Source organism: Lytechinus variegatus, chromosome 18, assembly GCF_018143015.1.
Source record: "Lytechinus variegatus isolate NC3 chromosome 18, Lvar_3.0, whole genome shotgun sequence".
In the NCBI taxonomy this organism is placed as follows: domain Eukaryota; kingdom Metazoa; phylum Echinodermata; class Echinoidea; order Temnopleuroida; family Toxopneustidae; genus Lytechinus; species Lytechinus variegatus.
In genome coordinates, this window is record NC_054757.1 from 10,829,838 (window position 1) to 10,852,222 (window position 22,385).

The 22,385-nt window shown below is 38.2% G+C and overlaps 1 protein-coding gene across 1 annotated transcript in view; it reads right to left on the reverse strand.

The window, feature by feature from the left end:
• The window catches only part of LOC121431982 (disks large homolog 5-like), a 56,443-nt gene that overhangs the window by 15,009 nt on the left and 19,049 nt on the right, over positions 1–22,385 (reverse strand). The window contains 10 exon segments of the mRNA XM_041629785.1: positions 822–978; positions 2,122–2,230; positions 3,450–5,871; positions 6,335–6,505; positions 8,107–8,221; positions 8,777–8,904; positions 12,152–12,284; positions 14,728–14,933; positions 15,723–17,062; positions 21,620–22,385. Coding sequence (XP_041485719.1) covers positions 822–978; positions 2,122–2,230; positions 3,450–5,871; positions 6,335–6,505; positions 8,107–8,221; positions 8,777–8,904; positions 12,152–12,284; positions 14,728–14,933; positions 15,723–17,062; positions 21,620–22,385 — 5,547 coding nt within the window.

Sequence of the window (22,385 nt, forward strand, 5' to 3'; positions counted from 1 at the left end):
ATGCTCTTTTTCTAAAAGCACAAACAATTCAACTTCTAACATGTGCTAATCTGTATTGGATATCTTCAGTGTGATCCGTTTTCAGCTAAGATTCAATGATTTCACAAAGTTAGCTCCATGATATTGTACTAATCTAGATCTACAATGATGTGGAGACAATTGACCTTGATTTGAAAGCTTGGTGCGACTATTTGATCACAGCTTTATCCTGCTTTGAGCCATAAAATACTTGAATTTCAAACAGCATAAATTCCTTGTAGCTTTATTCTCAAATATCATACCCAAGCTTTAGGATTCGTCAGGAATACTTATATGTTTTCACTAATTTTCAATGAATTTGAATAGGTTACACTAATATGAACAAATAAGCAAACTTAGGGCCGTTTCATACAGCTGTTTGTAAGTTAAGAGCGACTTTAAGAAAGACTGGTGAACCTTTCTTACATGCGTTACCATCGTCAATGAATATACCACTTCCCCGCATTTTCCACAAGAAAGGAACAGTCGTTATTTAAGTCGCTCTTAACTTACGAACAGCTTTATGAAACACCCACCTGGGGGGTGTTTCACAAAGATTTAAGTATGACTTAGAGTCGCACTTAAATGTCTAGTTGCGCATAGTATAAAAGGCATGACAGCATTGGTCAGATCATGCCAAGAGGACGCGCACTACTGTGCATTGATCAATAAGATTGCGCGTTGCATATCATGTACGCGTCGACATTTAAGTGCGACCTAAGTCATACTTAAATCTTTGTGAAACACCCCTCTGGTATATTAACCGTCTATATTATTACAAAGAACCAAACTCGTCAGCATACCTCAAGAATTTGATCTCCATACTTGAGACCCCCTCTGTAAGCAAGGCTGCCCTCTGTGACCGTATTCACAAAGATTCCTCCGGCTTCCTTGATACTGAATCCTAGACCAGGTTCCAACGTCTTCTCAATTTCTATCAGACGAGTGTCGTTCGGTCCACTGAAAAAAACATATATACATATTCCTCACATGAAAATTACTCCTACATGTATAAAGAGTATCATTTTGGTCCATTAAAATCAACAAAAATGTATTTCATTCATATTAAAATAAATCCATGAATAAAATTAGCATTGTTAATTCCACTGAAAACTAACAAAAACAATTATTCCTCATAGTTCAGAAAAGATGCTTAATTGAAAATGGCTTTCGTAGCCCATTATATATTGATACCAGGTGATCCCTGTACAAAGCCTATGGAAAACACAGAATTCAAAGTCAATATATATGTAGACGGACAGTCAACCTGCCCGAAACGTCAAGTCTCTACTGCTTCTACTCATCATCTCTACTCGACGACTCAAGCCAGCATCTCCTCATCCGTCCTACTACTCAAGCTCTTTTTCAACTCATCAATTTCTTCTGGTTTAGAGTCCTTTTCAGGACTACTTTCAAGAAAGAATACTCTACTCTCAAATCTCCACTTTCTCGCCTACCCATTCCTTTCCTTCTTCTATCCACTGTTTCTATAACACTCCACATGGTGTACCGTAAACCTCATCAGCGAATATATTAATAGTATACTTTTGATTTAAAAAGAAAGTACCAACAAAGCGATATTCAAGTGGTGCATGGGTAAGATGAAAAACAAAATATCTCCAAGCCGTCAAACCAATTTCAAGATATCAGATAAGGGGACAAGCCAACGTAATGATGACATTTTTTTTCCAATCAAGTAATAGGTGTGTTATACAGTTACATGACTCACAACTGTTCTTTCAGGAATTGTCTTCCTCTTTCCCCCTTTACTTCCTATTTCCCCCTTTATTTTCCTCTATCTTTAGTCATACTTGAAAAAAATTATGAGGAGGGGGCCCTTCCCTGCCCCTTGTAGCACCACCCCTGGTGAGTGTTTCATCAATATTTCTATCCGACATGTTGTCAGATCCGACATCTTCCTTGGTTTTGGTTTGCTGAGGAGCACTGTCACTATGGCAACCATCAGATAATCAAGGACTTGTCGGATAAAACATCAGACAAATCCTTTCGTGAAATGCTCCCCTGATTAACCTACATTATATCATCATTCTAAGTTAGAAAATACACTAAACTAAAATCTCTTGGCTCATGTTAAAGACTTACCCTTGGCTTGTGACGGTTACGCTGGGTTCAGCTGATACGGCAGGTGAAAGGTGAGAATCGTCTATCACACTAGGTGATGTCGGACTGCTGTGACCGGAATTGATAGATGCTACACACAAAGAGGAAATAGTTTATAGTTGATGATGATGAAGACTCATAGCATTTTTATGGTGCTATACAGTGAGTCCCAGAAAAAACGAAACCGAGATTTAGCGATGACATATCATAACTTAATCACAAATAAAATAGACAAATGACCTACCAATGTAAAGCTTAGAATCTCCTCTTTCATCTGGTATTACTTAGATTATTCCTCATTCATGCATAAGGGGGCAAAAACAATTCGAAGAAAGGATGCCAAAAACTCATTTGGCGGGGGTATCTGAATTTTAAAAAGAAAATCACATGACTAAAAAGTTCAATATCTGCTCTTTTCTTTGATACCTTAATCACAATAATTTCATCAAATAAACATGTTTTCACCGGTTTCCCACAGAAGCTATCGCACAGTAATAAAAGACTTAATGCATGGCTGATCGTCAACAAAACGGAGTGTCCCGTGAGTTTGAATGCTAGCCTTTAAAACCTCTTCATTTTAAGAAATTATTGAAATTCAAGCCTTATTTCAAATAACCAGAACTTTGTTATTTCTTGACCATTTTCTGTATTTGAGGTATCATATTGAAGAGCAGATATTGAACTTTTTAAAAATGTGGTTTTCTTTTTAAAACCCAGATATAATCCGCCAAGTGACTTTTTGGTATCCCCTTTTCAAATTGTTTTTGCTCACTCATGACTGAATGAGAAATAATCTATTTTCAGATGAAAGAGGAGATCCTAAGCTTTGAAATGGTAGGTCATTTTTCTATTGTATTTGTGATTCAGTTATGATAAATCATCGATAAATCTCAGTTTTTTTTTTTGGGGGGACGCACTGTATATCTCTTTGGAATCTCCCAGACAATGAGAAAGACTAGGCAGGTATGATACAGTACAAGGACTTCCTATATTTGCATTTTACATTGCTATTTAAACCTGACTCTCTATTGGAGACTTATTATGATTATTTTATATAACCTCTAACAAAGAACAGTTGTACATGTGCTATCAAAATGAAGCTCTAACTTTGGCAACCTTGTACACGGTGCAGAATCTTTTCCCCTTCAGTGCAGTGCACTCCTCCTTATTCATGTGCACTATGAGAGGCTGCTGTAAGATTCTGCATCATGAGGAGAAATCTAAACCTCTGCATTTAAACAAGAATGTATAGGAAGTCGATCTCATGGTGTTCATACAGGATCAAAATTAATGAAGGAATCCTTTCTTACCAATATCTGAGGAGCTCGATAGTCCAGGACTAGGCCGACTAGGAGGATTGGGAGTAAAGTGAATCCTATTAAACTTAGCAGGAAGAGAAGTTGTGCTATATTCAGAACTAGTACTCCAGGACGTCTGGTGTCCTCTCCCGCTTCCAGGCAAAGATGTCCTAGAGAGGGTGATCGGCTCTCTGGGGTACATCGGGAAAGGATCAAAGTCAGATAATCCTGGTGATGGTGGTTGGCAGTTTGGGTTGTCCTGGATATAGCGGTTGTTGGTGATGGCCGACTCCAGCTTACGACTGATGACTCTGTAGCTTGGTACAGTAGGCTGGATGATCACCTGGGCTTCTGCAGGCCTGGACCAGGTGTTGTAGTAGCTAGAAGATCCTGACTCTGATGACGGGAGAGATGAGGTGTCCCAAGGTGGAACAGTCACAACTGGATCTGCTCTCACATTCTGGAAAGGTTCTGGATGCCGTCTGCTGGAGTAATATCCTGGAGATGTGGCATGAACGAGAGGCTCCACTCGGGGCACTATTGCACTTTCACTGGATAAGTATTTGATTTGCTGCACAGATGGAACTGAGACAGGACGAAAGGCCACAGCCTGGGTAACATCTTTGGTCACGGAAACAAACGACTTGCTGTGTTCAGGATGTGAGTCAAATTGAAAGAACCCATTCTGTTTTGGGGAGTCGATGCCATTTTGATTGATGTTATCCTGGCGCATATTGTTCAAGGGACTTGATGGGTTGATAGGTGAAACCTTAACAGTTGTGCTTTGTGCTGAATGGAGCGACCCTTGACTCTTCATCTCAGAACCTGCACTTGATGACTGCCTCCTAGATTCTGATCCATTCGGAGAAGTTGGTGACGGTTCTACATGTCTCAGTGAGGCTTTGAAGGATGATGTACGACTAGGAGGAGTTGGCTTAATAATAGCTTCAACACTATCGTTCCTTTGGGTCATGTCTGGAATTGGTCCCCTCCTACGTTTTTTATGTCCTTTATTGTAGGGATCAGGTGGCCCATGAGATCGGGGCCAAGTACTGTGGTCCTTGACATGAACTTGCTGTTTGGGGTGTGTGACAGGCACAGTTTTGCTTTCAGCATCTCCTGCAAAAACATTGTTTTCTGCCTGTTTCTGATCCCAGTCAGGATAGCTATCCTCTTGATCATTGTCCAAATGACATGAAACATATTCCTCAGGCTTAAAGTTCGGCTCCATGTCACGTCCGCTACTGCTAGACCAGCTACGGATGTGACCGGACTGCACTGGCTGCTGCATATGAGGCGATGAGGCATGGAAGTCTCTAGGGGAACAATTCTGCGATGTGGATCTTGATACTTGCACATTCCCATTAACATGACTACTATGTACACTTTCATTTTTGCACTTTTCCCAATGACTGGACTCGTAAGAAGGCTTGTGGTTGGGCATCCGCGAGGGATACAAGGAGCGGCTAGGCTCGCTCCATCCATTGAATTCTCTCTTGCGATTCAAGCTTTTTGAAGCATTCCGGTTGTGGAAGCTCTCCCTGTGGGGATCAGTTCTATCAAATTGCACTGGCGGAAAGTCTCCATTGAAATGACTCTCACGGCTTCCTTCTCTTGGAAATGTTCTATCCTTCCTCTGACCTTCCCTTGACCCAGGGAGAGGTCGCAGGTCACCATTCGTAAGTGGCTGCCCATCATTCTTAATCTCACTTACATGAGCAACATCTCTGCGGCCACTGTCTTGAGGTCTATGAGATGAATCATTTCCATGATACGATCGTAGGTTGCCATCCCTGCGATAGTTTTCATGATGCATAACGGCACCTGGCGAAGGTGATTTAACAAACTCTCCTCCCACATGCCGCATTGGATCATATTGTCCATTGGGATGACCAAACTCTAAAGGCATATTTTCATGTCCGGAGTATGACTTCCTACTCTCACGTTGCCCAATCTCACTTCTCTTCAGCGAATTCTGCGGGTAATCCCCCACCGTCAACCTCTTGTCGCGGTTCGGGTCCTGGTTGTGCATTTTTTCCTTGACAGAATTCTGCCTGGACAGTGCAAGTGGAGTCTGTTCACCACTGTTGGCCGACTCATGACTGCTCTCCCTCGAATGCATGCTCTCTCTGCGCTGGACAAACGCCCTAAGCGCTTGTTGGACGACCTCATCCTTGGCGCTTGGAGGCTGCTGAAGGTTGCCATTCCTGTCCGACTTCTGTTCTGGAACATCCATCGGGGGTAAGTAGGGTGTTAGACTGGACTTTGATGACGATGTCTCGTGGCTCTGAATGGATTCCACTGTCGGGCTGGTGCTGGATGACATTGACATCCCTGTAACCCTGACAATGTTTAGCATGACTGAATCGTTGCTTGAGGAGAGCATCTCTTCAACTTCAGAGACAGACTTGTTCTCCACCAGAAAACCATCAACCTGATCACACAACAAACAAATCAGAAACATTTTTTTAGTCATCCTGCCTTTCATTTATTGGACAATTCCATGAACTTATCAACGTCCATCCCCCTGCCATTTTTATCCATTCTTTCTTCACTCCATGAATCGCTCTTTCGCAATGATAACTTGAGAGCATTATAACTTTTCATATTGACAAGAAAACAGGGGGAAATCATTTCAAGAAGGTCCCATGTATCAGGGGTCAGATATCCATAAATTGTGGAATTGTGCCCCACTGCAATATTGAGTGATATTCTTGTCCATTTTGTAGGTGGGCAGGGTTTATTCTATATTTTCATTTGAAGTTACTGATATGATTAAAATTGGATTATTTGATTAATGGTAAAATGTTTTGCTAAAAGAAGAAACAGATGTTGAATTTCATATCTCAAACCTTCCCAACCAATGACACACTTCATCCGGAATTGTTTATACTTACATAAACTATTCTGTCACCAGGTAGAAGACTGCCCTCTTTAGCAGCCGCAGAGCCAGCCACTATCCTGCTGATGAAGATACCATTATCAAGGACAAGACCATGCTCTTTGCCGCCATAGAACAGCTTGACTGGATGATGTCGGACACTAGAGGGCCTGCGTCGCTTAACAACCTGACAGGGAAAAATTTGTCAAAAGTAGAATAAATTGCTCCTGACAGATTGAGAGGTATACTATTTCTTTCCTTAGTCGGTAACCAGCAATATTTGGAAGATTTAGATGAAGGAAATCCATTATCTATCTAATAACAAGTGGAATGCCTCTGGCCGTCTCACCTGCACCACGCAGTTCAATATAGCAGCAGTGCTGACTTTGAATACTACTCTAACTCGCACAAGATGTTCAGTGATACATGGTTACTCTTATGTCCACTTTTTATGAACTAGACCAATAAACTTACAGAGATATGATGGTTATTCAACAAAAAACCCCAACATGGCCAAAGTTCATTGACCTTACATGACCTGTGACCTTGATCATGTGACCTGAAACTCGCACAGGATGTTCAGTGATACTTGATTACTCTTATGTACAAGTTTCATGAATCAGATCCATAAACTTTCAAAGTTATGATGGTAATTCAACAGATACACCCACTTCGGCCAAAGTTCATTGACCTTTGACCTTGGTCATGTGACCTGAAACGTGCACAGGATGTTCAGAGATACTTGATTACTATAATATCCAAGTTTAATGAACTAGACCAATAAACTTTCAAAGTTATGATGGTAATTCAACAGATACCCCCAATTCGGCCAAAGTTCATTGACCCTAAATGACCTTTGACCTTAATCATGAGACCTGAAACTTGCACAAAATGTTCAGTGATGCTTGATTACTATTATGTCCAAGTTTCATGAATCAGATCCATAAACTTTCAAAGTTATGATGGGAATTCAACAGATATCCGCAATTCGGCCAAAGTTCATTGACCCTAAATGACCTTTGACCTTGGTCATGTGACGTGAAACTCGTGCAGGATGTTCAGTGATACTTGATTAACCTTATGTCCAAGTTTCATGAACTAGGTCCATATATTTTCTAAGTTATGATGACATTTCAAAAACTTAACCTCAGGTTAAGATTTCGATGTTGATCCCTCCAACATGGTCTAAGTTCATTGACCCTAAATGACCTTTGACCTTGGTCCTGTGACATGAAACTCTAATAGGATGTTCAGTAATACTTGATTAACCTTATGGCCAAGTTTTATTAACTAGGTCCATATACTTTCTAAGTTATGACATCATTTCAAAAACTTAACCTCAGGTTAAGATTTGATGTTGACGCCGCCGCCGTCGGAAAAGCGGCGCCTATAGTCTCACTCTGCTTCGCAGGTGAGACAAAAACTAAAACAATTGAGATTTGTTTATAGTAAACATGCGTGCAGTTCGCTTGCAACCGGCAGGGATTATGCCTATAAGATGAATTCATACTCAGTCTGTATTTACCCCATGTGGTTCCTATCAAACGTTAAAAAAGTATCTAGAACAATGATTTTTTTTATTTCTGGAAAAAATACTGTCTTCATGAGTTATTGATATTTCATACATTTCTTTAAAGTTATTAAAGATTAGATCTGGTCAGCAAAATGGAAAAGGAAGAAACGTCTCAGAACGATTGTGGAATATTGATTAGAAAGTACATTCTTTTAATTATTTAAATTCACAAGAGGAACCAAACGATATCATTTTATGATTGATAATGTCATTACCATGTTGAGCACCCCTCTGCTGTTCTTGACCGCTTGAAGTGCCTGGACGGCTATACTGCGATCTCCGCCATTGGTCAAATCAACATTGTTAACCCTCACAACACAGTCGTTCACTCTGGGGGAAAAGAATGAGTAATACATTTACATATAGACATCATAAATGGGGTTTCCAAAGTACAAAAAACAATTTCAATGGATTATATGTTACTAAGTACTTTTATAAATTACCTTTTGTTAGCAATTACTATAAAAAACTGCACCCACGCCATATTTGTCAAAAGGGGCTGGTACATTATTCCTGAAGAGATAGGACAAGATATCACATAAATTTTCTACAAAGCTACCCCCCCCCCTTACAAGGGTTTCACCTCCACTCCAAAAGGGGTGGCCACTTTTCAGATATATAGAGGCACAACAACAATCTTAGGCAATAGGGTTAAGAGTGAATATCATTGGTTCCCATGACTAAGCCACTGGTTACTTGAAGTCTAAGAAGATGATAAAAAATGTTGCTTTAAACCACTTGCCAATGTGGTAGATCACAGCAATTTCAGCTGCACAAAGTGAAACGAATCGGAGGAGGGGGTGTTGGAAAAAAGGAACAAGAGCTCATAATCATCTAAATTTCTATGAGTATTTTCAATTATCATCAACAATACATAAAACATACTTCAATCTCCCATCAGCCACGCTGCCCTTGTCGACCTTTGTGATGACGACGGAGCAGTCGTCAGGAAATTGGTGATCCTTGTTGCAGTCGCCGATGTCGAAGCCGAGCATCGTCATATCTCCATCATCCTGATTGAGAAACACATGAGAATCAAGAATTTAGAATGAATGGTTGAGTAGAGCGACTTCCTGAAGAAGTTGCTCATATTTCTACCAAGACTAGACTTGCATATTACTTGATGATTTGAGGACATCATCACATAAAGAGGATTCTGGGCCCTGTATCACAGAGATTAGTGAATGATCACATGGTTGATTTTATGATTGATTACTGTAATGATTGATGTGTCTATTGTACAAAACAAGTACATAATCGATCGCAAAGCTCTGTGGTATTGGGCCTTAACATATGTAATGTCTAAATGCACCGGTTTCACCCAAATGATGTGAACAATGCAAAAAATGTACACAAAAAACCTACAAAGACCAGCCGAAAAATACAAGGAGACCCATAGGCAAGCATTACTCTTCATTATGGCCAATTTCATTTTTAATACACTTCTTTTTTTTAACATGACTGCATTATGCCCCCCCCCCATCCAATGAGACATGTGGTGAGTAACAATGAAGGTTAACTGAAATATGCCAGTCTTGTCAGATAGTACTGCCAATGGTAAAAGTACATTTAAAATGATTCACGAAATACTTCCTTACAATGAAAAATAAACAGATGCTGCATTAAATATCAGATAAGCGTTACATATTTGGGTCAAATATATTTTGTTACATTCGGGTCAACTGTAATGATGCTTTTACATGCATTATGATGCATTATGCTCTATCAGTACATCCAACCCATTGCTTACTGAAATCAGGTAATCCATAGCCTATGGAATTACAGAATTCAGAAGTCAACAGACTAATTTTCAACGTATCTTAGAAATAAAGCCCCTTTCACAATTGGTGGTGCTACTGCTTACAACCGTTGCGATATTGTGCTACATACTTTGCGACCAAATGATCGCAAACAATCACAAAAGTGATTGCGAAAGCCCCTTTAGTCTCTAGGGTTTATATGTATCAAGTGTTTTGGTTGTGTTTTTTTAGAAATGATTTTTGTCTTATTATGCCCATATCATTTTATTCCAATGTGGCAATCATAAATATAAATAAGTGGGCTAATAAAGACCCACACTTAGTGCCCTATTAATATTAGCATTATCAAGTGTTGCCAATTTGGAACTTGACATATTGTGACTTTAAATAGTATCATAATCGTAAAAAAAAGTATGGAGACTTAGAAATATCAAAATAAATTTGTTCTTGTCTAGTTAGTAATGAGCACTGCTGTTAGTAAAAAAAATAATCCCATGAATGGACAACTGACATTCTCAACCTTTCAAAATAATTGATAATTCAATTTCATGGAATGCCTACGAACAAGCTTCTAAAGACTCACCTGTTTCTAAAGGGGGCATTCATTTGGCTGCATTCCATATGATGTAAAATAACATGTGTATTTAAAAGGCAAGATCTTTTGATGATATAATTATTTTACAACAAATGAACCCTCATCAAACAATGATTATTATCAATTGAGGGTCATTTTGGATTAAAGAAGGTCATATTTACTCTGGCCCCAATTAATGACAAACCCTACATGTGTTTTGGTTTGTATTCCTCCTCGTTTTCTTTTGGTTTTTTTTTTCTCACCCATGTAGACAATCGAATGAGTCACTGGGTGGGAAAACTGAATGTAAGCCTGGGAAGTTCTTCAAACTATGGGTGTGCCAAAGCTTATTAATCCAAAATAAAGGTTATGTTTCAACTGACAAGACTCATACTGATTCCTTTTACCCACTAAGAATGGTTTTATAAATATATATATATTTGTGTTTGTGTGTGCTACCGTACTGAGCTGCAGTTTGTTTATTTTTCGCCAGTGATCTTTCAGTTGAAATTCCTTTTTACAGAATACATGATACTATTATTTCATTTTAAACATAATATATATTTTTTTCTTCTTTAATGGTCACTGCATGTTATGTGTATTTATTAATTTCTCTGTTATGTATTTTTTTATTGTAAACTCACATTGCTAGTCTTCCGATTTTTTATGAGTATTGCTTAATAAAACCGAATTGAATTTGAATATCTTGAAATACATGTAATTTGGTTTGCATAATCATGTTGCTATGTTTGGAAAACTAAGTCTGATAAGCCCAGGTGTTCTGACAACTTATTGTCTAGCATGTCTCAAATTTCCCTCCCACCCCCTTTCCAAGTAAAAATATTATGAAAAAAAAGATATCATACCCTTTTCAGAGTTTCAACACAGTATGCAAATATCCTTGTTTCTTAAAATCTATTCCTGAAATCACTTCACTTGAATTGAATTCAAGTATATGAATACAGGTTTCACTTGAAAATTAAGATGTACACTACAAAACCTTTATATAAATCTCACAATACACTTTGACCAACTTTAAGGTAAAATCAAGCTCTAATGAATATAAAGTATGGAGAAAAATATTCTGAGGTGTTTACAATGCACATAAAAGTCAGTTGTTTGCAGGAAAGCAATGGAACCACCAATATTACCTCAAATTGACTAAATACCTATGAGGGTCACAAGCATAACACATGCATACTCATGTATGGGACTACATAAAAATTGACAGCTTATAAGTATCAGTAGTTATTTTTTTATATTTTCAATGTGAGGGCATTGGTAGAGCAATCAAAAGCAGTGGACCATTAATAATGATATTCTACCTTAATATCATGTAAAGACTTTGAGCGCTCACAATGATTAGTTCCATTTTTGTTTATTTTAATGTGGGTTTTGACCTGGGGTGTGTCACAAAGAGTTCAGTGTGAGTTAAAGCTATGCCTAAAAGCCATGGGCACATGATATAGAGTACCGAAGTGTGATGTCCTCAATTTTCACTTTTTGCATAATGGGTGTTTTTGATACAATACATGTGTTTTGGTAGAACATGATGAAAAACCCAAATTTGGTGGGAATCGGTCCATGAAACCCCAAGATATGACTTCATGAATACATAATTAGCCCCATTGATGTCATGAAACAGTTTTAGATTGCTCCTCTCATTTTATTCTTTCTGATAAGATTGAGTCTCTCCTTGTATTTTGGTTTGCTTAAATGTGATGATGATGCTGATGCACAGCATTTGTATAGCGCCATATATCTGTCAAAGACATTCAAAGGTGCATTGGAGGAGCCAGCCAATCTGGGTCGCCAAGAAGGGTGCGCACACAGATCTGTGATCATAAGCAAATTGGGAGTTAAGTAAGAATATAAATCACACTTCAATCTTTGTGATACTCCCCCCTCAGTTTGCATTCATCTTACCTTGACGGTTTCTATTTCTACCAACTCCATCTGCCATTCTTGAGAATCAGCATCGATGGCGGAGTCTCGGCTACGAGGAGCGATCAGCTGTCTCATCCTAGCTTCCTTCTCCTCCTGCTGTATCACATTTTGTCTAAAAAAGATTTTAAAAAAAACTTACATTAAAGTCAACTCATATTAGAATAAAATCTATTCCTATTAGATTAAACTCAACTACTTTTAAATTGAATAAAATCTTACTTGATCAAAATCAACTCCTATCAAACTAAATTCAACTCCTACTAGATTAAAATCAACTCATTTAAGATTAAAAATCTACACCTTTTAGATTGCATTCAACTATTAGATCAAAATTAGTGAAAACATTCCAAAATCAGCCCAACAAAAATCAACTGAAGTAAACATAATCATTAAAATTTTCAAGCAAGAAGGCAAAATTTAACGAAACTTATTTGAAACTTGACAATGACACTTGAAGAAGTTGGCTCAAATATGATATTGATACAAGTATGATTTCAAAATTATACATGCTATCACCAAATTAAGTATAAATCAAAATTGACAAAGCTGTCCAAATCAAACTGAAATACAACTGGACTCTTACTAAAAGAGAACAGAAAGGAAAATTCCTTATAAATCAAAATAAAAAAGCTTTAAAACATTTAAGCTGTACAGAGCAGAAAAAAATTCACACCACGCATTAAATATGAACAAGACTAGAGACCTATTCCCTTTTTGTCTTTCAATAGGGAGATGATTGACCTTTAAATTACATTACTTTAATGGTCTGCTCATTAATGCATACAAATACAGACAAGGGCAACACAATGTCAGGCAATTAAAGGAGGCCCACATAGTTTCAAACAAGCCAACAAATATTTTTAAAAGCCAGCATGTAATGTTAAAATTGATTATTCAGGACCTATTATGCCAAGTAGAATAATAATCATTAAGAACAAATACAATACATATAAGTTTTTTACATCACAGAAAAGAAACCATTTCATTGCATGTACAATTTTAATATCTTCAGCTAACATTGCCATATTTCATTAATATAAAGTGTTTGGAGCTCCTGCACCTTCACAATATTTGTAATTAACATTTTTTCCCCTTTACTGTTTAAGGCAGTTTCTAATTACACAAATCAAAATTTGCCTCAGACTAGGATTTGATATCACAATAGTGTATTCGGTATATATTACATTAATCTGTTCCTTTGTTTATAATGCAAACATTTTATATGATGGCTTTATCTACTTTTGTAGGCCCAGAAAAAAACTCATTTGTAATTGATTAGCTCCTTCTAATTCTCATAAACCCAACTGCTTTTCATTTTTTTGTGAAGCAGTGCATGCAATTGTTGTTCATTTAAATGTAAACATTAGAGTACTTGATGCCAAACCTGGGCTCCATAACATCAATCTTTGCGATCGATCATGACATCGTTTTCTATGAATTATTGAATGGATTATTGTGCATGATCAGTCGTAAAATCCATCGAAAAATCAAACGCAAAGGTTTTTGTGTCACAGAGCCCTGGGTAGCATGACACAAAGCTTAATATTGATTGTAAGCCTGGTTTTTATGATTGATCATTCAAAATAATCAATGCAATTGATCACAGAAATCAGCCATAAGATCAATCAGAATGTTTTATGTAACAGGGCCCTGGGTAGCATGACACAAAGCTTATTGTTGATCATAAGGCTGGTTTTCACAGTTGATAATACACAATGATCAATGCAATTAATCACAGAACTCCGCCCAATGATCAATTGCTAAGCTTTATGTTTAGGGGTCCTGGGGCCTGTAACACAAAGCTTAGCAATGATCGTAGAACACTTTTCTAAAATTGATTTCATTGACTACGATGTACAATCATCCTTTAAAATCAAGCAAACGATTAATCGCTATTATCTTACAGGGGCCCAGGGCTTTAATACTTCACAGCTGGTAATCTTTATTCCTTCCCTCTAATGAGAATAGACCTATCATTCATCTCATACAAAGATCCTTCCATTACAAATTAGTATGCTCCTGTTGTTGTCCTTACACTATTGCCCTTGTATTACAGAATTAGGTTCGGTAATTGCCTGGACATATTACCCACATAGTCAATGCAACAACCATGGAGAACTGCTTGTTGAACTCGGGTGAGACTTCGCAATGAAAATAAAGGTTTGTTTGAAGTCAGAAGGACTTAACTTCTCACGTGACTGAATGGAGAAATGGTTGTTTGGATTCAGAACGGCTTAAAATCTAACAAGATTTAATCAATTTGGGTTGACATGACCTAGTATAAAAAATATTGGGGTAATCATGCGTTTGTTTTGATTAAAAAAAATCATGTATCCCTAACTCACAGTCATCTGTCTCAAAACAATAAAGCCACAATGCTTGTAAATAGGAATACCGTTCCATTGGATAAAGCCAAATGGCTGCAAAGTTCTGCACTATCCTAAACTTTTTAATTCTTTTGAGATATGAGGTTTTGTCACCCAGACATTATTATGCTTTTCTTTAAAGTTGGAATTATTCCTCTAAAATTATAAGTTTGTTAATTTGTTACTTACTTGACCTCGTTGAGTTCTTTAGTGACTTCATTCTTCTTTCTTTCCACATCATCCGTCTTACGCAGAGCTTCTGCATAGTTGCTCACTGCCCTGTCCCGTTCCCGACGGAGTTTGTCACAGAGGGCCCGTATACTCTCCCTCTCAGCCACGATCTTATCTCGCTCCATGAAGGCCCAATCTCGTAACCTCTTGGCATTCTCTGATTCCTGTGAATACAGACATCATATAAAGATCAAGGAAATGTTGCATGTAGTGATATGGTGACCGATAGTAGGGAAGTGGTATTCAAAGCTCTCGTCCAATTTTGTGACAAATGATATGCTTGATGTCATTTGTAAAGCGAATTATGAAAATACTTACCTGATTTTCTTATTTACGAGATAACTCATACATCTACTTGATACCCTCCCACCGACCCTCCGCCTTGCGTAGCAACATGTTTCAACGTATGGGCTTGCGAAAGGTGAGGAAGATGGACGCTAGTTGCGCGGTGATCATGGGTAGTAAGCCTGAACGGGAGAGGGCGCGCTCGCGCTTTTTAAATCCTTGGGAGTTCTATTCGGGTATGGCAGTCCAGAGGGCTGAACTAGCAAATCAAGTAGATGTATGGAGTTATTGAAGTAAATATTCCTTTATTCCTCAACTCTTATAAAATATTTGAAGCCATCATTTTTGTTCGTTAGAAAAAATGCTCATCTGAGCCGATAAGTCATTATTTTTACCAAATGGCTAACCTTTAATCTCAAAGCCATTTATTTTTACACCGAGTCCAGAAAACATCTGAACAGTTTTGTTCCTGAAACCTTTCCATGACCCATAGAATACAAAATTCTTCAAAGTTCAGACGACTAGTTGGTTCCCGTAGGCACCCAGTTAATCACAAATTCCAATTGCAATACTGAAATAATAACCTATGTTTGGCTGAGAGCGAAAAGGCTATTACAGTTCCTCCTCTAACTACCCCACAGAAAGTTATAGGAAAATTACTGTCTCACCTGTAATGATTCTTTAAGTTCCCTAGTCAAAGAATCCACCTTCCTTCTCAAAGACTCCACTTCCTTGTTGACTTCTTTGTACTCATGGTTGGTCATCTCCTGTTCCTGTTTGGCTTTGTACCTCTCCTGGTTGACTTCCTCCAGCTGGTCCAAGGCTTCCTTTCGCTCATGACGTGCTACCTGCAGCTCCTCTTCATACTTCCGGAGGTCCTGAAGGATACCTTCACGTTCTTTCTTCGCCATCATGGTATTGTTGATCATGACGCGATAGCGTTCTGACAGATCGCTAATTTTCTTTTCTGATTGGTCCTGCTCGCGCAACGTGTCAACGAGTTTCTGATGCAGATGGCTATAGTCGTTCTGCATGGTGGCAAGTTTTTCCTCAGCAGCCTTTCGCCTGGTAGATTCCCGCTGTGCTTCGTCCTGGAGCTTTTCAATCTCCTTGTGGACTTCATCGCGTTCACTCATGACCAGACGGTGTTCATGTACAGCCTGGTCACGATCCATCTGTGCCTTCTTGATGGCTTGTTTGAAGACTCTGCTATCCTGCTGAGCTTTGTACTCCTGCTTTCGAAGCTCTTCCAGCTCCCTGCGAGCTTTCTCATACTCTCTTATTGCACCTGTACACTGTTGTTTCAGAGCATTCCTCTCCTTCACCGCAGTGTCTATTTGAAGTTGTAACTGACTCTTGTCTTCCTGTAACCTTTCAATTTTGTTCACACCTGATCCATGTGAGCTCTTCATGTCGGTATACCGCTTCTGAAGACTGTCGTACTCGTGTTTCAGGGTCTCATACCTATCCATGGCCATATCATACATCCGCTTCACATCAGGTTGTCCCATCACACTCACAAATTCCCGACTTTGGATTCGGAGTTCATTCAACTCCTTGGCATCATCATCATATCTCTGTCTAAGATCATTGATCTCCTGTTGCACTTGGTTTCTCTCCGACATCAGCTCCGCATACTCCTGCTGGAGCCCCTGGAGCTTGCCCCGTAGCTGATCCCCATTGCTCATGGCCGTCCTGTGCTGCTTGCAGTAGTAGTCGGCATCCTTCCTTGCCTGGTCATACATCTTCAGTGTCTCTTCATTCTGTCGCTTCAAGGTCTCCAGCTTCAGCATGGCTTCCTGGTACCTCGCCTGCAGCTTACGGTTGGGGATTCCCCTGTCCGCCAGCGACTGATCTGAGGGGTGCATGTTGACAACCTGCTTGAAGACATCCTCGTTATCACTGTCAAGACTGCTTTGGACCGAGACACCGTGTTCCTTTGAGCCGGTACCAGGCACCACCCTCGGGATGAAAGCAGAGTTTGGACGTGGCATCAACATCCTAGGACCTGCATCAATAGAGTAAAAGGAGACAAGGGAGACTTCTTTAGCTTTTGAAGTGATGTCTTTGTATAAGTACACTCTCATAGTCTGTGTAAGAAAAATAAGAGTTATCAAACTTCAGGCTCTGAAGAATTATCCCTGTATGGTATTATGATTCTTCTTCTTATTACTATTAGTATTTGTTTGGCATCCCCTGTGCCTGGGAGGTGAAAAGCACACTGAACCACTCTGACCCGCAATGGCTTCTTCACGTGCAAAGGTGGTGACTATCATGTACGCGGGGCCTCCATTAAACGTCCTATCTGAGGGATGGAGTGTTTTCCACTGTAACATAGCCTGCATCTATGGAACAGGGGAGAGACATTTACACAAAATGCAGGCTTCAGTCATCTGCCCAGGGTGGACTCGAACCCACAACCTCTGTTTTGACAGGCAGACGCTTTACTGACTGAGCGAACTTCGCTCTCGCATAGAATCAGAATGTATACAGTGAATTCAGATTAAGACCGAACCAAGGTCGGAAAAATGAAAACTTGTAACTGTGAAGATAATCAAGTGATAAGATGAATGTGATAAAAACATTTCCTAGTGAAAACTTTTGCAGGGAATACTGCCAAACATAGGGTTAAGAGAAGGTTAAAAGTAGAAAATGGACAGAAATGAGATCATGAACAGTTGGAATAAACGAGCAGGCAAGCCACAAACGATTAAAAAAAAAGAGACAAGGAGTGAAAAAAAAACAGACTGAGTCAACCTTCAGGCAAGCTCCAAGGTATATCTCCATGGCGACAATGGTAGAATGTTACTCTTAATATATATACCCCCTGCAGACTGACTATGTTACAGTATAATTATGTCATGTGCATGAGTAAACATAGAGGCTTGCCACCAGGTTTAATTGCTTATCGCTCACAGCTCCCTCAAAATCCTCCTCCCCCAGTTCCATATATGTACTTGCGCTCTCGCTCTCTACCCACCAAATGCTTCTCCTCTCTATCTTTCTGTTTATTATTTTCTCTTCTTTCTCATTCTTTTCTTTATCTTTCTCCATCTCTCCTGTCCTTTTATCTCTTACTCCCTCCTGTTTTCTTTCATTTACTCTTCCTTCTTTCTCTCTCTGATGCTATCTTTCTCTCCTTTTATATCTGTCTCACTTCCCTTCTGTGTCCCTGTCTTACTATCTTTCTATCTTTTTATCTCTGACCCTGTCTCTCTTTGCTCCCTTATCTCATTCATTCACTGTTTAATAATCCCTTTCCTCTTCCTTCTCTCATCCCTTTCCAATCATCCCCCCCCCCCCCCCCCGCCTCTCTCATGTTTTTCCTTCTGCTCTCTCCCTATTCACATCTCACTAATCATGTGTAACGTGTTGTGTCGTAGACCGATCGTAACCATTCCCCCAAACTCTTCTTACATCTACAAAGAGTATTAACTGCTAATGAATCAGCAGACATGCGTGCAAACACACTACTGATCACCAATTATTAGACAACAATGCCCAATAAGAGACTCAGCCAATCTATTGAATATTTTTTGGTCATATTAAATTTCTTTTCTCTTGTGTGTTTAGACAGAGTGACAGATTGTTAATTTTGTTTTCAAATTAAAATCAAATTGACTGCCTCTCCACCTAGCTACCCTAATCAATTATTATTTGTCGAGCAGAGGGTCAAAGGTCATTAGCTCCTCAAACAGGTATTTTCTAGTTGAACCACAAATTAGCTCATCATCTAATTAGTTAATATGAAAAAAATATGTTGTGTCTTTATGAATTGGTAATATTATTTTGATTACATTTGTTCGTGGCTTACACTCTAAATTTCATGGATTAATATGAATCCAGATCTACATCATATCAATTACCTTGTAAGTGCAATATACCAACATCAATTAATTAATTGTTACTTTATATTATTTGACTATTTCATTTCACTTATGTAACTATGAAATTTATGCTTACATTGTAATCTTTGTTTGTATCAGTCTCCCAACTGTTTTAACAAGGAAATATTGTTTACAATAAACCGAAATGAATGAATGAATGAATGAAAAACTGCCATTAGCAAATCAACTTCAACATTTTATATGAATCCTGAAGACACTTTTTTTTAATTTAGATGTGTCTTACTTTAACAAAGTCTCAGATTTAACAATTAATAATACAAAAATCCACAATCTGGTTGGTCCAAACAACAGTTGATATCTATATATTTTAATTTTAATGAAATTTAGAGTGCACTGCCAGGAACAGACAATCAGCTTATCCACTATTTGAATGACCACCACGGCAGTTAACAATGGTTTTTATATTCAAATTGCATTAAAAGTAAATTTGATACATATATAAAACATAAAAGAAGTAATATATCACAAAACATATGTTTTGCAATATAGTGATATAAAAGTTGTTTTGCAAATATTTATATTATTATATAAAAGTTCAGACAAGATTTGGATGAAAAGTAACATGCAAACCATGACAATATCTGCAAGATACAAATATTGGCTTTGAGCGATGAAGATTTTTTGAAAGATATTATAAGTTTAACTCTTTTCCCTCTAAAAATGGAATTTAAGCCTATCAAGTGTGCATGAACTACACAAATATCTACATGTTTATCATTGGATCTTACTCTTCTAATCCCAACTTATATTCTTTAAAATCAATAGTTTGCATATGGTTTCATGACTACTAGTTTGTCAACACCATGAATAATGTGATCCTATATTAGTCTGCAACAATATTTCTTTTATTTTTCATCCAAAATGAATTTATTATCACCATTCTGAACACCCCCACTCCCTCAAGAAATATTCTTTGATGTGAGAACGTCTAGAGGTATGCATTGCACAATCAATTCATTTTTTAGTAGAGAGTGACTAATAAATTCGGCAAATCTTTACAAAAAAATAAAAAATGTTTACACTAACTGGATCAAATACACACGATCCTGCAATACACTTCAGGCTATGGAGGAACGTTGTAGAGAAGACGATATATGCTAATCACCTCATAACTATGCAAATTGCATATCGGGTTTGCGATGGCTATAATATTCAGTATCCGCTTTTCAATATTTGATGACTTGACACAAGCAGGGGATGGAAAGGAAACAGCTTTCCCGCAATTGAGCACTCAAGACACAAACTAGCACATTTAAAGGTCACGTCCACCTCAGAAAAATGTTGACTTGAATCAATAGAAAAAAATAAGACGAGCACAATGCTGAAAATTTCATCAAAATCGGATGTAAAATTAGAAAGTTATGACATTTCAAAGTTTCGCCTATTTTTAACAAAATAGTATATTTTTTTATTGTTTGAATTATACAATATTTCAATTTTTACGAATTCGACAATTAGGACCTCTTTGCCTGAAGCACAAAATGTTAAAATAATGTAATTCCACGTGTTCACGGAGGAATGAAACCTTATTTCACATGACAATGATGAGAAAATAAAAATATTTCATATTTCATATAATAAAATACAAAAGAAATAGTGAGTGATGTCATCAGTTCCTCATTTGCATACCGACCGAGATGTGCATATAACTGTTTTGTGAAATGAAGCGAAACTTTAAAATGCCATAACTTTCTTATTTTACATCCGATTTTGATGAAATTTTCAGTGTTTTGTATGTTGAATTTTTCTCTTTTTATTCAAATCAAGTTTTTGTTGGGGTGGACTTGTCCTTTAAACAGCTCTTCAAATTATAGAAATGTAATGTATTTCAGTGTCAAAAGACAGCAAATTTCAATTGCAGATTTTAAATGAGAATGACTCGAAAGATGCACTCTTGAATTTCATGGATTTGAAATAAATCTAGATTGACTGTGGATGAATGACAAGCCACACTTCAGAGTTAGATTTAAATCCTACAGAATGATTTTAATCTTGGATTTAAAAAGAAGAGTCAAATGATACAATCTAATTAACAAAGATTTAGATTAGATCCACTGGATCATGATCAGTCAAACTTTGGATTTAGATTCAAATCCTCAAAATTCATTTGTTCATCTTGTATGACTTAAATTCAAATAGACAGGTTTCACTTCATTCACCTTCAAGCCAAGTGTAGGAAATAACGAAGGGTTTCCCTGGGTTGCCACTAAATATTCACAAAACCTTTTTCTTGGGGGGCACCATTTTCTCTATAAAATGCCACAAATATGCTCCAAATTCATAAAAGACATTTTTGTTTGTCAATCATTGCTATAAGTCATGATTGATATCTATAGATGAGAAAGCTAAATGAACATTTATGTGCAGCAAAGTCTAATACTACATTTTTGAAAAATTGTTGTTAAAAATGAATATTCTTAGCCTACCCACCAGGCAAAAAGAAATGTATTTTGAGGGCTACTTTTCACAACTTAAATCTGCAACAATGGAAAATCTTTAACATTGCAATGAATGGGGGGGGGGGGGTTCCAGGGCTCCTTTGAGCATTTGGGGGGCTAAATTACCTCTAGCCCCCATGTAGTTTTTCCTGCTACCCAATAAACACCAATAACGGACACAGGGGGACAACACAGACATTTCTTCTTTGAAATACCTACTTGGAACCTTGTCGTTCTCTCCTGCCATCTCCAGAAAGTAGAACGGTTGATTCCGCCGAAGACAAAGTTTCATGAAATTAAGTCTCTTCCTTTGGCAGAACGTCAGGGATGGGGTGTTCGAATACAGCAAGGATGCGATTCCTCTATTCAAATTATCATCCAGTTTTAAACTTTGGATGAAGATGGGGCTGTTTTCATCACTCTCCTGGTTAAAGTTCACTTTCCCATTGGCACAGAAGTCTTCCTTTATGACGTTATTGTTGATCGATAAGATTGGGTTCTTTTTGGAATATCCTACAGTGGGCTTCTTACCGTTATTTCCTCCAGTATCAAAATGGCCATTTTCTAACCATTCACCTACAGTGGTAGTTGCATTGATGTACACATTATTTCCATTTAGGATGCTGTATTCCTTGCGGTTTCCATTTGTGAGATGCGGGTCTGGTCTAACTGCAGTGCCATTCACATCAAATTTTTTGAAGTCTAATCCACAATGTCCATTGAGATGCTCTTTCCTTCGCTCAGGAACAGGCATATGGGAACGGTCACCATTTCTGTCCTTTTCATGATCACCTTCACAGTGACCGTTCACAGGAAGCCGTCTCACAGCCGAATACCTTGCGTCGATGCCATTGCTTTTGTGACGGAAGACAAAATCAGCGTCGGAATCAACGCCGGAAGACCTCTCAGAGTTCTGCCTACTTCTGCTGATATTGACACTCTCGTGGAGTCTCCAGGTGCCCATAAGAGGGATTCGTTTGTTGGG